The sequence below is a fragment of the Bombus pyrosoma genome, linkage group LG7, assembly GCF_014825855.1.
Source record: "Bombus pyrosoma isolate SC7728 linkage group LG7, ASM1482585v1, whole genome shotgun sequence".
In the NCBI taxonomy this organism is placed as follows: Eukaryota; Metazoa; Arthropoda; class Insecta; order Hymenoptera; family Apidae; genus Bombus; species Bombus pyrosoma.
In genome coordinates, this window is record NC_057776.1 from 4208577 (window position 1) to 4223395 (window position 14819).

Here is a 14819-nt window from a genome sequence, read left to right on the forward strand (position 1 = left end):
TAATGTTGGTCGAGAAAATAGGTTATGCGGCGATTATATATTGGGGCTACAGACTTTCCCGTGATGTAATATACCGAATATACAAGAACTTTTTCTCAGTATCTGTAGTTGATTTATGTTCAATGGGTAAGTGGGCAGTAGTCACAGGATGTTCTCATGGAATTGGAAGAGCGTACGCGGAGGCATTAGCGAGGATGGGATTGAACGTGATCCTGGTCAGTCCTGATACGGAGAATTTAAAGTCTATCGCGAGTAATATCGAGGCGATGTACAATGTGAAGACAAAAGTAATTAAGCTGGATCTGTCGGAAGGTCTGGAGACGTACAATGTGATCGAAAAAGAAATGTTCGGCTTGGAGATCGGCGTGTTGATAAATAATCTCGGCATGTCATATCCGCATCCGGAGTATTTCCTGGATCTTCCTCACAAAGAGAAGATCTACATGAGTATCGTTCATTGTAACATAGTCGTTGTAACGAATATGTGTCGAATCCTATTACCACAAATGGTTGTTAGAGGAAAAGGAGTCATAGTGAACGTAGCTTCGATGGTGGCTGTGCTGCCGAGTCCTTTATTGACAGTGTTCGCTGCAACAAAGGCATACATTGTCAAATTTAGCAGAGACTTACAGATAGAATATGGGAAACAAGGTGTAATCGTGCAGTGCTTGTTACCAGGCACGGTGACAAATCATACGACAGAGTCACCGCGATCAGGATGGCTAGTTCCTACACCTGAAAAATACGTTCAGAGTGCGATCAGGACTATAGGCAAAGAAAATGTGACCACCGGATTCCTGCAACATTCTATTTTGATTAGAATAATCAAATTTATTTACCGAATATCACCGAGTTCCATCATCGTTTGGATGATCAATATCATGGAAGGAAATCGGAATAACGCGCTTCGACGATATGTCGGATGACTTTGTAGAAATATACGGAGTTTTATTTAAAGGAAATGTTTCCTTATTTTCCTTTCTTTTATATTATAGAATAATGATAAATTCTAGATATAATTAAACCTTACAGTTAGTGTGGAAGAAGATATTGTTCCTTTCAAAACTTTTTAATATAACTTGAATTTAAATTTAAATAAGAAACCGGAAATGGACAGTGCGCTTCGGTACATGATCGAGACTAAAATTGAATTCTTAGCATGATTATATATATATATATAATCATATAGCATATAAAATGTTAGAAACTAATAGTTATTCATTTAAAAAATAACGAAAAATTGTAAAAAGTACGTTTAAATTTAAAAATATGAGTGTGGTTATGATTCACTTGTTGATATGCTTTGATTTCATTTTCATGTGCATAATAAATTAAAAGATATTTGATTTGGAGAAAAAATGGATAAAACGTATATTGTAATTATTTTAAAAATTTCTTTGAATCATATTATACATTATGCATATTATGGAACTATTCACCCTGAATATTTTTAATCTATGCTCAGTCGGTAACGTTGACATGAAAGTAAAAAGTTTTATTTTCATGTTTCGATATCTCGAATACTATATTACGATTATAGTTATAAACATAGTTGTGTCCTAAACTTTTCTCTTTCTTTGTGCATTACAAATAATATTTTACTGGGAAATCTAATTCTTTAAAACAATTTGGGAGGCAGGTTTGTTGATAAGTGATATATGTATATTTTTAGAATGATGCATCAAATACTTACGTTTTCAGTATGTTTCTAAAAAATCTTTCTCCATTATGATTATATAGAATGTAGTATTTGTAGAAGATATTTATTTGTATTTTTTTATGTAATGATCATATTAATCTGTGTTTGAGAAGTATTACTCTCATTTAACAAAAAATATATTTCTTAACCTTGTTGTCAGGTACACCGGTAATTTTGTTAATATGATATTTAATGAACAATATTTATTTTATACATGTAAAAAATCTTTCGCGCGAGGTAACTTAAAAAATTAAAATTATTAATTGGTAAAATATTGGATTACAAAATTTTCCCTAGGCAGGTTTCACATATAAAATAAGCAGAGAAAAGTTGTTTGGCATAACATATATTAATGTAATTAATTGATTTAAGCACTTAATTTGTGCCAAAATGGACAATCGACGACATTATGATAATCCATTTGATGATTATCCTAATCCAACTGCAGCAAATGTTGTGGACGCACTTGCTCATGACGTAATTATTGTTCAATATATATACATTATTCAATAATTAGATAGTAAATTATTATAAACATATAAATGTAAATTATTTACAAGCATATGTACATGTATGGAACTTAAAGAGATTGATGCTTGTTAGGTCAATGAAGACTATAAAGAAACAATAAAAATATGTATAAAAAGATTAATGTATCTATTGGAAGCAAATAAACACGATTGGACTTGTAATGATGATTATTCTATATATACTGGAACAGCAGGGATTGCGTACATGTTTTACAAATATGGAGAGTGCTTTAATGAACCAGTTTACATTGATGTATGAATCCTTCAGTATTCTTATTCCTTTAAAAGATGAATTATTTCTTAAATGCACATTTTTTCTGAGCAGGAAGCAATGAAATTATTAAGGATATGTATAGACAAATTCAGGGATAAAAGAGAAATTACATTTTTGACTGGTATTGTAGGTCCACTAGCCTTAGGTGCAGTTGTTTCTCATTCCAAAGGCTATTCTGATGTAGCACAAAATATGATTTCAAAGTATATAGTTTAATAATATTTCACCCATAGATGTACAGAATTTGAAATAATCTTTTTAAGTTTTATAATTTGGATTATCTTTCAGAATAAAATCACTGCAATCAGTTGTTTTAAATGAAAGAAGTGATTTGCCTGATGAGTTACTTTATGGAAGAGCTGGTTATCTGTTTTCCCTCCTCTTCTTAAATTCAAATATATCTCCTGCTCCCATAGAAAATGATCTTATTAAACAGGTACTATCAGAACAATGAAAGTTATATTTAAAGTAAATGTAATCAATGCTTTAATACACAATAATTAAAAAAATATCATATCAGGTCATAGCACTCATAATTAAATCTGGAAATCTGTATTCTGCTTCAAGAAAGTACAAAACACCTTTAATGTATGTTTGGCATGGATCAGAGTATATTGGTGCTGCACATGGATTGGGTGGAATACTTTATATACTATTACAGGTATGGTATAAATGAAAGACGCATTAATTATGTTTTTGGTCGACTAGCCGACTAACTGATTAATCGGCTTCCAAGAAGCCGACTAGCCATCTCTGCCGATCATTTTCAGATATTGTTACAAAATGCGTTGAATTTATGATTGTTTAATATTACGAATCCAAAGAGAAAATTTGTTGACATTGTTTGTTATTTATATATTTATTTTATTATGTCTTGTTTCTTCGTTTTAACGAGCTTTTGATCATAATAAAATTAAAAAATAATGGCCAAAATTCCTAGTCAATTGGTACTTATTTAAGTACTAACTATTATTTTTAAATTTTCATGTAATAATTATGTTGCACATAAATACATCAAGTAATACATATACACATATGTATTATAGTAATAATACATACATATATAATATATACATATTAAATACAAGTAATAATATATACATATTAAAAGATATTAAAATTATGACAGTTATAATGATAGTAAAGAAAGAACATTGAATTTTTATTTCTATATCAAGTTATTAATAATAGTAAAAATTTAAGGTCGGTCAATTGGCTTTTTTGCCGACCAGTTGTCGATTTGTCACCGATTACAAAAGTGGGCCGATAATCGGCTGAACCAATTAGGCTATTAATCGATACATCTTTAGTATAAATACAAATTTTTGTTATGCTATTTTAATAGCAATACTTGTATGAAAAATTGTTTGTAATCTTCAAATATTTAAATCTATTTATAGGCACGGCAGTATTTAACACAAACTCAATTACAAAAGGATATAAAGCCTGCATTAGATTTCCTTCAGAATATACGATATCCTTTGGGAAACTTTCCATCCTCTATTGGAAGTCACACTGATAAATTGATCCATTGGTGCCATGGAGCACCTGGAATGACTATGTTATTTTGTTTAGCTTACGAGGTTGTTATTGTTTAAATTATATAACTTATAGTAATTTAAAATTTTTAATACATAATGAAATGTATGTTTATATAGATATACAAAGATAAAAATTATTTAGCAACTGCTGTACAATGTGGAGATGTGACTTGGGCAAGAGGATTACTTAAAAAAGGATATGGTATATGCCATGGTGTAGCTGGAAATGCATACACGTTTTTAAGTCTTTATCAGCAAACAAAGGTTGTATTGAATTTACAATAAAGATATAACATAATTTGGATAGATATTATCAGAATAAAGTATTGATTTTTTTGCAGAATATAAAATATCTTTACAAAGCTTGCAAGTTTGCAGAATGGTGCATGGATTATGGAACACATCAAAGCAGGTCACCTGACAGACCATTTTCATTATTTGAAGGTATTTTTCTTATAAATAATAATCATCTTTTCTTATCTTTTATGGAATTAACAATATCTATATATATTATTTTAGGTCTTGCTGGTACAATCTATTTCTTGATTGATCTTCAACATCCACATTCAGCAAAATTCCCAGCATACTCCACTTAAGTGCGATATGCTTCAATTCTAATTATTTATTCCTCATAAAATTTCGTTAAAAAATGACTCTTTAAAATCAATTATCGCAATTTAATTCACACTATCCGTACTATTTGGATTTGAATTATACATACTTATATTTCGAATATGTAAATCTATGTGTACTTTACTGATACATAATAAATCTTATGCACTACAAAATAAAATAATTCCGCAAGTGTTAATTCTAATTGCTGATTTATCTTACTTTCATAGGGATGAAAATTTTTTCTAAATTCATTTCGAAATATTTACTTAAAGCTGAATACATTTAAAAAAATCATGGATTATGCGAGAAATCTATTGACCATTTTGTATTGAAATATCGTGTCATAATCCACATATTTTTATATTATTTTATAAAAAAAATTCGGTAAGCAAATATCTAAATTTTATATAAAGTTTTATAATAACAAGGACAATATTGCTTCTTCGATAGTTCGAGAGAAACAATGGTAAAAGTGAAACGTGGATCAGATGCAGCGGTAGACTCAGCGGCTCGCTACATATTGGTTAACAGGCCACTAATATTCATGGCGGGTCGTGCAATGGTATTTGTAAAAGCGTAAAGAGAAAAGCTTTAAAAGAGTTGCTTCGTTGAATTCAAATGTATGTGCTACTACATACTTGCATATATCTAACTATAATACTTACTAACAATCTAAATCAATTAATGCAACATTATACGTATTTTACGTTTACAATAAATTAATAGTACTCATAATTCCTTAATCTTAGCAGCACTCATATTCATTTCTTATATTATGCACGTCTATTTAACTATTTACCAAAACCATTTACCGAGATTCTAAATTACCTATTCATACATGCAATATTTGTCCTATATGTACAGCAAATTAATAATACTCATAATACTTTCCTAATCTTACTCGTTAATCAATAAGCAAACATTGTATGAAGTAACAAGTGAACTGTGACATCACAATAACACCGATGTCAGTAGGGACCCGCTTGAATCTTCCACCTGGGAAGTCACATCAGGAGAGAGAGAACGATGGTCGCATCCGTTTCTTCCTGTAAGTATTAACTAATTGGAAGATGGATCCTGGATACAAGAGTGGTGTGGTACCACCGCGCCGCCCGTAAGCATCTCGAGTGTATAAAAGCCGCTTCCGCCGATCGCGCGCTTAGTTTCGCTCGACGGTGACCGATTGTGAAACGACGCACTCTCAACGTGAGTACCATTCACGAGATCGTTGTTACGATTACTGCCAAGACTCAACTTCCTTTTACCGCTAACCCTGCGGCGCTTACGACTTGCACGGACATCAGAGAGTTATACTTTTTACTTGACTATAGTTGATCAGTTTCAAACGTTCCTACCGGGCTCTCGTAGTAATATCGGTGTGTTTGTTTCTGTGGTTTAACGTTCAGTCAATGTAAGTCGAAGTTTTTCGTTCGAAAATTTAGTTATTAGGCTTTTTCTCTCATTTAGGATGAAACAAGTGAGAAAGTTGATCCACCTGGCAGAAAGTTCTATCTCGCGCTGATTTGTCGCTAACGAGAGTGAAAGTGTGAACCTATCTCTAGGGAAACTAATGAGCAGCTTGGAAATCTGATAAAACATAAAGTTGTTTGATTTATGGATTAATGTACATAAAAGTATAGAATACATTTACATAATTTGCAATTAGGAAACTGTTAGAGTATTTTGTTTCATAATTATGGAACATGAAATGTAATAAAAAATCATTGTTAACGAAGACGTTTTGTACAAATTATATTTATTTATTAAGTTTATTATATTATTTATTAAGTTTCATAAAAGGAAATACATGTATAAATTATACTTGCCTATATCATAATTATTAAATAATATTGCAGGATCATCCTAAAGAGTGATGATTTTCACCTAATCTTTCCATAATGTTTTCATTCATCAACATTTTTTTTTCAAGATTAGCATCATTACTTTCGTAAATATAAATATCAATTTCACCAGAATATATTGCAATTCCATATGCACCAATTCATGCGCTAAAATACTAAAAATCTCTCGTTCTTTCATTTATTTTGTAACAGTATAATGATTTAAAATTTTGTAATATAGTTTATTATAACATAGTTTCTTGAATATATATATATATGTTCATTTTTACGATTTAAGTTTACAGCGTATGCAATACAATGTTTTTAGTAATTGAACAAATTGATGCTACGAATTTTTATATTACGAATATTTGTCGTTAATAATTAACCGTCTTGCTTTTGATGTTCATTCTCTTACGCGCGTTCTTCGTTGCATCAGAAGAGCGATTGCAAAAATCGGCTCAACCACTCTTTTCACAGAATGACAAAATATCGTGTCAAATCCCAATCTTCTTCATTAAAGGGAAAAGCAGGGCATTCTTTATTTTAATGCATTTTTTTAGTAAAACAGAATTATAATATTTAATCCAATAATTTCTTTAATTTAATAAATCTCCAATAATAATACTATTATATAATTTATAACAGAATGAAAAATTGTTATTTAAAAATACATAAAATTAAAAATATAGAATATAAAATATAGAATAATTACTAAAATTTTGTATTTTTTTATTTTAGATGAAAGTCCATTCTATGTTATTAGCAACAATATTGATTGTGGGAGTAGCTATGGCATTTCCACAAAAGGATGGTCAAATTTTCAGTAACGAGGCTATAAAACAGGCACAGAATACCTATCTTATTCCGAAAGATGCGACAATACAAAAGGTTCAAGAAGGTATCGAATTGGCAGCGTACGAATCGATTCCTGGCGATCAGAAGATTAATCTTTTCGAAATTCTGGGAGCGCACGTTCCATCGGAAGTGGTGAACAATCTCCAAGCTCAAATTGATCAAATAGGACGGAATTAGACTCGCTTGCTTTTCTTCTCCATCATCATCGTCATCGTTCTCTTGTAAAAAATGTTTTGAATCTAAGTTTTATAACAATTATTTATAAAATGTAATAAGTCTTTTTTTTATAATGATGTACTTAGGCTTTTTCATTTTTTCGTAAATAAATGTCTGAAAACGAGGCAATTCGCTTGTACGATTTTTTTTCATTTAGAAATTGTAATATAAATTCATCTCAACAATAAGAGTACATACATCTAAATGTTTAATTAAAATGGTAATCATTTGAAAAAGGATGATGATTTATTTTACTTGACTTTATAAAATTTGGTACATACTTAAAATACTTTAAACTGGCCGTCCGCCAACATCATTCGTAGAAAGAGTATTACAACACACATTCCAAGTAACATCATTCATTGTAAAAAAAAAGGAGTCATTCGCAACTTGTGAAATGTCGAACTAAGTCACCTGCCAGAATTATATATATATACGTAGTGATGTTATGGAGAAAGCTGCAGAACCACTAACCAGAGGTACACTTTCACTTCACCTACATTTATGTTACTATTGAAACGGATCTTCTTTGGCATCTATTATATGGCATTGCCAAGGAATTCAAAACATAATAAGTCAGTAAACGTTCCTCCATGTCTATTGTCAAACACAATATTGAAAGGAAAAAAGAAGTCGAGCATACAATAAAATTTAGTGGAGCTGTTTACTTTCATTCTACTTTCACCTTTGTACAAATCTATGAATTTAATATTCCGTTCTTTCTCGCAAAGTTAAGAAAGTAATTATGTAAGATCTGAAGGACGAATGAATTTTCGTTTGATTTTTATGCTACTGTAAAATGAAACAAAAATCTTAACTCAAACAAAAGCAAGAAATGTTAAGTAATTGTGCCGTCTTTAAAAATGTACCATGATCGTGATATATTACAGTAGCAACGATTCTATTTCTGTGGGCACTCTGTCAATAAGTGACAATATCTCGTACATTAATGATAAATAACTTAAAAAGTATTTATTTTGTTTACCAAGGTACAAATTTCAGAACCGTGCGAACAAAATTATCAACGATTTTGATCCATTTCAGCTTTCTTCGCTTAGTAAATTAATATCTATTTTCTGGGTGTCTTACGTACCGACAGTTAACACTAGTGCATTATCTTGCATTGAAAGTGTGTTACAATTATATATCTGTAAGTTTTCCTATTGTTTATTATAATTAAGAATTAATTTTTGTATTCATTTAATAAAAAAGCAATATTCATAACAGACAAGACGTTGTTTTCTTTTTATATATACTATCTGTACAATGGATGCCGTTTCAATACTTCAATACATTTTTAATTCACAAACTTAATAAGTTATTACAAATACATTTGAATACTACCAGCAAACGAACAATGGAATGAAATGATACGTGTTAGTAGCTATATTATATAATTAAGATCGACATTTTTTTTTTACTTAAAAAAGAGTTTTATGTACAAGTGATAAAAAATGTGCTCATTCGTAAATTTATGTTAAATTACCCGTACAAGTTCATACACATTACATCGCTATCACCAAGCAGATACTGATAAGTATCCAAGTCTTAGCAGCACACTATCGAACTTTTAAATAATATCAATAACAAATCGTTTGCTTAGAGTTTAAATGAATCAATGCAAGAAAATGTACTATCCTTCTAACTTAATCGACGTACCATAAGAAAGTTTAATATGGAACCAACATTCGGTGTTTGTGTTTTCATATGTGCTTCCTCCAATACGTAGATATCTCCCTTATTTCCTATAATATATATAAGTAATTTATAAAAAAAATATTACAAATCGTTACAAATTAATATTATAGAATATTTATACGTACTTAGATTTCTTCGATCCCCTATCATTTCTTTCTGCACTATCCTCACGAGTTCGTTTCTTACTGCTAGACGAAGAGTGATTTGACGACTTGTGTTTATCATGTTTATCGTGTTTATCGCTCTTCTTGGGACTAAACAAAAACAGAACATGAAATGTAACATCGCCAAGCACACACGTATTTGTGCTAATCACCTGTGTTTGGATGATTTGGAAGGAGACACTTTCTTGTGTGATCCTCCACTCCGCGATCGATCCGATCTTTAATTATTGAAATATATACTTAACACAATTTTATCACAAAATCATGTCTTTCTATGTCTAAAATAGTTGAAATCCTACGTCCTAGAAAAACATGTAATTTCTTACCTATGTTTATCCGACGACGATGATTTTTTATCTTTACTACTGGACGAACTTTTACTTTTTGAACTTGAAGAACTCTTGTGCTTCGAATTATGCCTATGAATCATATACTTGAGTTAGTGACAAATTTAGAAATATGTAAGATTAAGTAATATGCCTTAGAAATATGTAAAATCAAGTAATATACCTGTCTTTTGATGGTGATGGTGAATGTTTTCGACTTCCTTTTTTCTTTTTACTTGAATTATAATCATCATGGAATCTATCTTCTCCTCTTTCTTTGTCTTCTTCAGCTGCTTCCCGTTCTAAGTCAGACCAGTCTTTACCAGATTCTTCAGAGCTACCCAACTCCTCTTCTAAAATGTAAATTTAAGGAAAAAAATACTAAATAATATACAAGATAAATTTTTTTAGTATTCAAATAAAATAAAGTTTCCAAATATTACCTTCGCTATCTGAATCTTCTGAAGCTTCAGAGTATTCAGAATCATCATCAGATTCCTCTTCAGTGTCAAAGTCAGATGGCTACAAATAAAGAATAAAAATTGTTAATGTCTATATAATTGTTAATATTAAATCTTATAATATGCAGATTTATCTTATTGTTTATAATTATTTCACTAAATTCCATACCTCATAAGCATCGTCTTCTTCTTCCTCCTCGTCTTCTACTTCATCATTTTCTGCGTCACTCTCTGGGTCCAAGAAACTCCAACCACCACTGTCAAAGAATCCTACAGGATCATCTGTAATAGTCTTCATAATCTTTGTCCAATTCAAAGATTGTACACCTTCTGTATATCTGATGTCGCACGAGCTAAAAAGAAAAGTAGCATATTTATACTTTATTCTCAAGGAATTAAATCCATAGAAAATAGAGAAAGGCAAAGAACTTACTTTAACCACTCCTTTACATGATCTAACATGTTCATGGGAATGGCATTTAACATAGCGACTTTTCTATGATAGTCTTTGAAAACAAAAATCATATCAAAATTCTTAAGGTGAAATTGTACTCTTTCAAAGTGAACAAGTTCAACATCTTCTAAAGTTATAACAAATGGAGGCTAAAATAAGAAAGAAATATGATTAACGAATTGGTACTTCTAGTTCATATGAAAGTAATTATATATACAGTAAAATTTACCCATTCTGTGAGATTTACTAAACAACCACTAGTGGGTTGCAGAAGAACAGTACTCCTGAATGGTGCTCCAGGGAATCCCAGATCTCGGAACGGTGTATCAAATTCAATTTCTTGTTTCGTCATGCTTTCGACCTGAATAATATTTATTATTTCTTAGAATTTATTTATTAATCTTGTAAAATAAAATGTTTCAATCATTAAACTTTACTTTTTCACAAAAACTCTTAAAGGCAGTTTTCAATTTATGCCTAAGTTCTCGTTCTGATTGTTCAGCAGCAAGATCGTCACGATCGTGCATGTGTTGATGTTTCCCTAAATCTGTCGTGATTTCACCAACTTCTGTATAAAACTGTACGTCCACGTGCTTCTTTTTACCAAACATTATTGCGTGCTGAAAATAGTCTGTATTTAGTAAATGGTCGCTAGTAAGAGTAAATAAAACTAAAATAAAGATATATACTTTTAAATGAAAATGAAGCAATATGATCATTTCGCCATCACACGGTTGGAAAAAGGCATTTTTAATGTTATTGTAAAGAATATCAACTTTATCTCCTCTAACCGAAGTGTAACGGAATCCATTCACATGTGCTTCTAAACCTCCTGTCATTCTCTTCGAAACGATATTTGGTCGAATGTATAAGTCTTTTAGTTTTGGATTACCCTTATTTTGGGAGAGTATTAGAGTGTCCTGTTTTACAAGATCCTCCTTCTCCCTTTCTTCTGCTTCTCTATTTTTGAATTTCTTTTGAACTTCTTTGATTAATCTAAAGGCTGTGTTTAAATTAGAAGATGGTGCTGAAATTTCACCAGGCTCTTTGGTGTTTGTACTTCGATATGTTCTAAACGATAAAAATAAAAATTTTATTAACATATATTTACACAATTCATCTTAACATTGATACAATTTGTAATTATCATAAGGAATAAGAAATAAAATAAAATTGTACACTAACACTTCTTTGACGAATGTAGCATCAGGTTGTGGATATGATCCACCTTCGTTCCGACCCATTGTGGCACCAGGATGAAAAAAATTTATTCGGAGGTACGTATAATCTCCTTCTACCGACTGAGAAATATTTTTAATTGTGGATATATGGAAGGGTACAGGAATTCCAAAAATGGGCAAAATTACAGTTTCATATTTTTTGTCTGAAATATAGATATATAACGTATAATAAATAACATATCAAATTTATTTTATAAACAAAATACAAATACACTTACCAACGTATAACTTCAATTCCTTTACTTCTGGTTCTCGTGGCATATGACTCAAACTTTTGTACGATATTGTTGACTTCCGTATCTTTTCTTGTTCCTTCCCACCAGATTGTTGAGCTAACCGAGCTTTTGCAACTTCATTTAGCTGTTGTGCCAGTTCTTTTTGATGTTGTTTCCTCTTTTCCTCAGAACTATGTTCTGTTCTCAATTTAGATTCTATTACAGCTGTTCTCTTTCCACGACCAAGGATCTCAGGTTTAGGTTCATTTTCCTTTCCACTTCCTTCTTCTTCTTCTTCCTCTTCATCCTTAACAAATATTCCAATATTTTTTACCTTTTTTTTCGAAGGTGTTAAATTCGTAGCAGGTTGTGCCTGAAATAAATAATTTTATTCTAATTTCTGTTTTTCGATATATTACAAAAATTACATGTCTTTAAAGCAAAGATTAGTACCTCATTAATCATAACTGTGTCACCAATGAAAAGTGCATAGATTTTTCCTTCTTTATCAGTAGCTTCTGAGTTTGTAAGATTCGCCAACCCAACGTTTACATTGAATACCATGCCTTTCTTTAGTACTGCATGAGTTTTTGGACCAATAAGTAAAGAACTTTCTCTAAATTCGATACCCATCGCAAATCCAAAGTGTTTGGTTAAATGATCAATCATCTCCGGTTTTTCATCCTTTACATACTTTACCCCTGTTTCATATACTTCACTTATTTTCACTCCAGCTACTAATTTCTTCAGAATCTCCTCTTCTAATTGTAAAAGGAAGTTATAATTATCCTACAATAAACGTATATAATTATTAAACATATTTAATTTGTTATTAAAGCATGTTATTACTTAATATTTTGTTTAAAACTTACCTCAATGGTTTTGGTAGGATTTACTAACAATGTTCGAACTATATTGGAACAATAAGATTTGTAACGCGCTCCAAGAGAGCAAACAATGACACCGAAATGCAAAGTGTTTTTATCACTAACAACGCTAAACTTCAAGGAGTAATTTCCACCACTTTGTATTATCGCGGGATAACACATATCTACTTGAGTAACATCAACACTAGTTACATACTTCTTATTTGTTATAGCAGCATCTACACCTTCTGCAAGCTTTGAATGCTTAACTTTCTAAAATAAAGATGTATAGATATTAGAACTAAAGTGCCTAGATATTAAATATTTTTAAATGAATAAAAACCAAATACCTTATCAGAATCTATAATTTCCATAATTTGATCCTTAAGATACTTTGTGAAGACATCCACAGATACTAAACAAGCCTTTTTTATGGTATGAATTTCAGCATCTTCTTTTGGACACATTACATATGCAGCTGCAGCACTTACATCAATCTAACACATTAATGTATATCATGAAATAACCAAAATGTTTGGTATTATATATTGTATGATAAAAAAAAAATCGCACACCGTATCAAAAGATTCTGGCTTTAATGCAGCTCTCCATGCATCCATAAAGGCACCTGGATAATTTTCTTTAGAAAAAACACCCAATGTTTTACCCTTTTTACTTTGTTTTATGATCTCAATAAGTTTAGCAAAATTGGCTTTATCTTCATCATTCTTAAAAAAATAAAAGAGTTTAATATTAACATTAGAAATAAAATTCAATGATTATTAAAACAAAATATAAATTATAGAAAATACATACTCTATCCCTCACAAGTAATTTTACAGAAGGTACACCAGTGTCTTCCGTTTTCTGATTTTCAAGTTTCCTGACAAATTCAATTTTTTTCTTACTAGCTAAGAAACAGATAGACTCTTCTGCTAAGATCATTATAGTATCTGTAAGTTCATAACTGAGGAACCATGTCTGAAACAATATGTTTATAATAATTTTATCTTTTACATTTAACAAAATGATAAAAGAAACTACAATACTTTAGTTACATAATTGAAATTTATTCTGATAATATTAACTCCACAAATTGTTTTTTTTTCACCGTGACAAACTAAGAATATGTATAATATACGTGAAAAACATTCTATGAAAACCATATTTTTCAGAATTACAGAGATAAGGTTATGCTATTGTTTACAAGTACACACGCAAAATATAAGATGCAAAAACGCATTGGAGCAATACAAAAAGTATAACTTACCTGCAACGCTGTCGATTTGCTGTACACGATATCCTCGTCCGTGCCCACGGCAGAAACGAGACAATCCATTTTACTAAAACTATCGTCTGTACCAACTTCTCCATCCTATTTAATAAAAATGATTATACGTTATTTGTCAAACGATTACATTTATTTTTAACAGCGGAGCGAAACATTTCAAATATCTTACCTTCCATGCGGTATAAAGCCGCTTCATACGACGAAAAAACGTTTCTTTGTCAACGGATACGTTTGCCATAACTTCTTGTTTTTCACCTCGTGGTTCTGTGAAATCAACTCGGCATAATTATAATACACCAAAAATCGTCGCTCGTGTTGCGGAGATGGCGGGATTTATAACCAAACCGCAACCGTAATCCACAAACTATAACCCACGCGGCGGGAATGATTTCATGCAGCGTAGTTGTTTGAGAAATTAACGACACCCAAGCGGTCGCTTGTTCAACTAACGTTCATAGCACAATGTATATTGACGATTAATTTTTTTCCATATGCAAAATATTGAAAGAGAATTAGTCAGTAAATGCTA

At 30.8% G+C, this 14819-nt stretch overlaps 4 protein-coding genes across 15 annotated transcripts; 3 read left to right on the forward strand and 1 right to left on the reverse strand.

Annotated features, from left to right (window-relative positions):
* Positions 1–2: 2 nt before the first annotated feature.
* On the forward strand, positions 3–926 carry LOC122569797 (very-long-chain 3-oxoacyl-CoA reductase-like). Its single transcript, XM_043731390.1, has one exon. The coding sequence runs from the start codon at positions 3–5 to the stop codon at positions 924–926; it is 924 nt and encodes a 307-aa protein (XP_043587325.1).
* A 541-nt stretch (positions 927–1467) lies between these two features.
* LOC122569823 (lanC-like protein 2) lies at positions 1468–4840 on the forward strand. 4 transcript variants are annotated; one of them, XM_043731437.1, is made up of 10 exons: positions 1468–1639; positions 1997–2176; positions 2303–2482; positions 2555–2706; positions 2792–2939; positions 3024–3164; positions 3904–4086; positions 4162–4308; positions 4386–4488; positions 4564–4840. In XM_043731437.1, the coding sequence occupies exons 2-10, from the start codon at positions 2090–2092 to the stop codon at positions 4638–4640; spliced, it is 1218 nt and encodes a 405-aa protein (XP_043587372.1). In that variant the 5' UTR covers positions 1468–1639; positions 1997–2089; the 3' UTR covers positions 4641–4840. The 4 variants fall into 4 exon arrangements, with proteins under 4 accessions (XP_043587372.1, XP_043587374.1, XP_043587375.1 ...); XM_043731439.1 differs by having other exon boundaries at positions 2001–2176; XM_043731440.1 differs by having other exon boundaries at positions 2072–2176.
* A 107-nt stretch (positions 4841–4947) lies between these two features.
* On the forward strand, positions 4948–7574 carry LOC122569825. Of its 7 annotated transcripts, none has more exons than XM_043731445.1 (3): positions 5727–5865; positions 6127–6293; positions 7242–7574. In XM_043731445.1, exons 2-3 carry the CDS (start codon positions 6282–6284, stop codon positions 7533–7535), a joined length of 306 nt encoding a protein of 101 aa, XP_043587380.1. In that variant the 5' UTR covers positions 5727–5865; positions 6127–6281; the 3' UTR covers positions 7536–7574. The 7 variants fall into 7 exon arrangements, with proteins under 7 accessions (XP_043587384.1, XP_043587381.1, XP_043587380.1 ...); XM_043731444.1 differs by lacking the exon at positions 5727–5865 and adding an exon at positions 5875–6070; XM_043731443.1 differs by lacking the exon at positions 5727–5865 and adding an exon at positions 5879–6035 and having other exon boundaries at positions 6109–6293.
* LOC122569820 (FACT complex subunit spt16) lies at positions 7520–14730 on the reverse strand. Of its 3 annotated transcripts, XR_006317589.1 has the most exons (21): positions 14460–14728; positions 14270–14374; positions 13816–13980; positions 13575–13727; positions 13350–13496; positions 13006–13272; positions 12587–12922; positions 12137–12506; positions 11863–12061; positions 11367–11748; positions 11115–11297; positions 10907–11038; positions 10657–10826; positions 10393–10576; positions 10206–10284; positions 9947–10115; positions 9763–9855; positions 9589–9654; positions 9398–9526; positions 9234–9319; positions 7520–7574 (listed from the first exon to the last, which is right to left on the reverse strand). XR_006317589.1 is itself a non-coding variant. In XM_043731428.1 (20 exons), exons 1-20 carry the CDS (start codon positions 14526–14528, stop codon positions 9313–9315), a joined length of 3405 nt encoding a protein of 1134 aa, XP_043587363.1. In that variant the 5' UTR covers positions 14529–14727; the 3' UTR covers positions 7802–9312. The 3 variants fall into 3 exon arrangements, 2 of the variants coding, with proteins under 2 accessions (XP_043587363.1, XP_043587365.1); XM_043731428.1 differs by lacking the exon at positions 7520–7574 and having other exon boundaries at positions 7802–9319; positions 14460–14727; XM_043731430.1 differs by lacking the exons at positions 7520–7574; positions 9589–9654 and having other exon boundaries at positions 7802–9319; positions 14460–14730.
* Positions 14731–14819: the final 89 nt, after the last annotated feature.

What these genes read in the sequence shown, in the direction of transcription:
- LOC122569797 (XM_043731390.1), top strand. Translation starts at nt 3, where the DNA reads ATGTTGGTCGAGAAAATAGGTTATGCGGCGATTATATATTGGGGCTAC.
- LOC122569823 (XM_043731436.1), top strand. Translation starts at nt 1,674, where the DNA reads ATGATGCATCAAATACTTACGTTTTCA. An exon ending in ATGAACCAGTTTACATTGAT is followed by an intron (nt 2,483 to 2,554) that starts GTATGAATCCTT and finishes TTTTCTGAGCAG; the next exon opens with GAAGCAATGAAATTATTAAG. An exon ending in TATTTTGTTTAGCTTACGAG is followed by an intron (nt 4,087 to 4,161) that starts GTTGTTATTGTT and finishes ATGTTTATATAG; the next exon opens with ATATACAAAGATAAAAATTA.
- LOC122569820 (XM_043731428.1), bottom strand. Translation starts at nt 14,528, where the DNA reads ATGGCAAACGTATCCGTTGACAAAGAAACGTTTTTTCGTCGTATGAAG. An exon ending in TTAAGAGTTTTTGTGAAAAA is followed by an intron (nt 11,039 to 11,114) that starts GTAAAGTTTAAT and finishes AATATTATTCAG; the next exon opens with GTCGAAAGCATGACGAAACA. An exon ending in AGAAGATTCAGATAGCGAAG is followed by an intron (nt 10,116 to 10,205) that starts GTAATATTTGGA and finishes TTTACATTTTAG; the next exon opens with AAGAGGAGTTGGGTAGCTCT.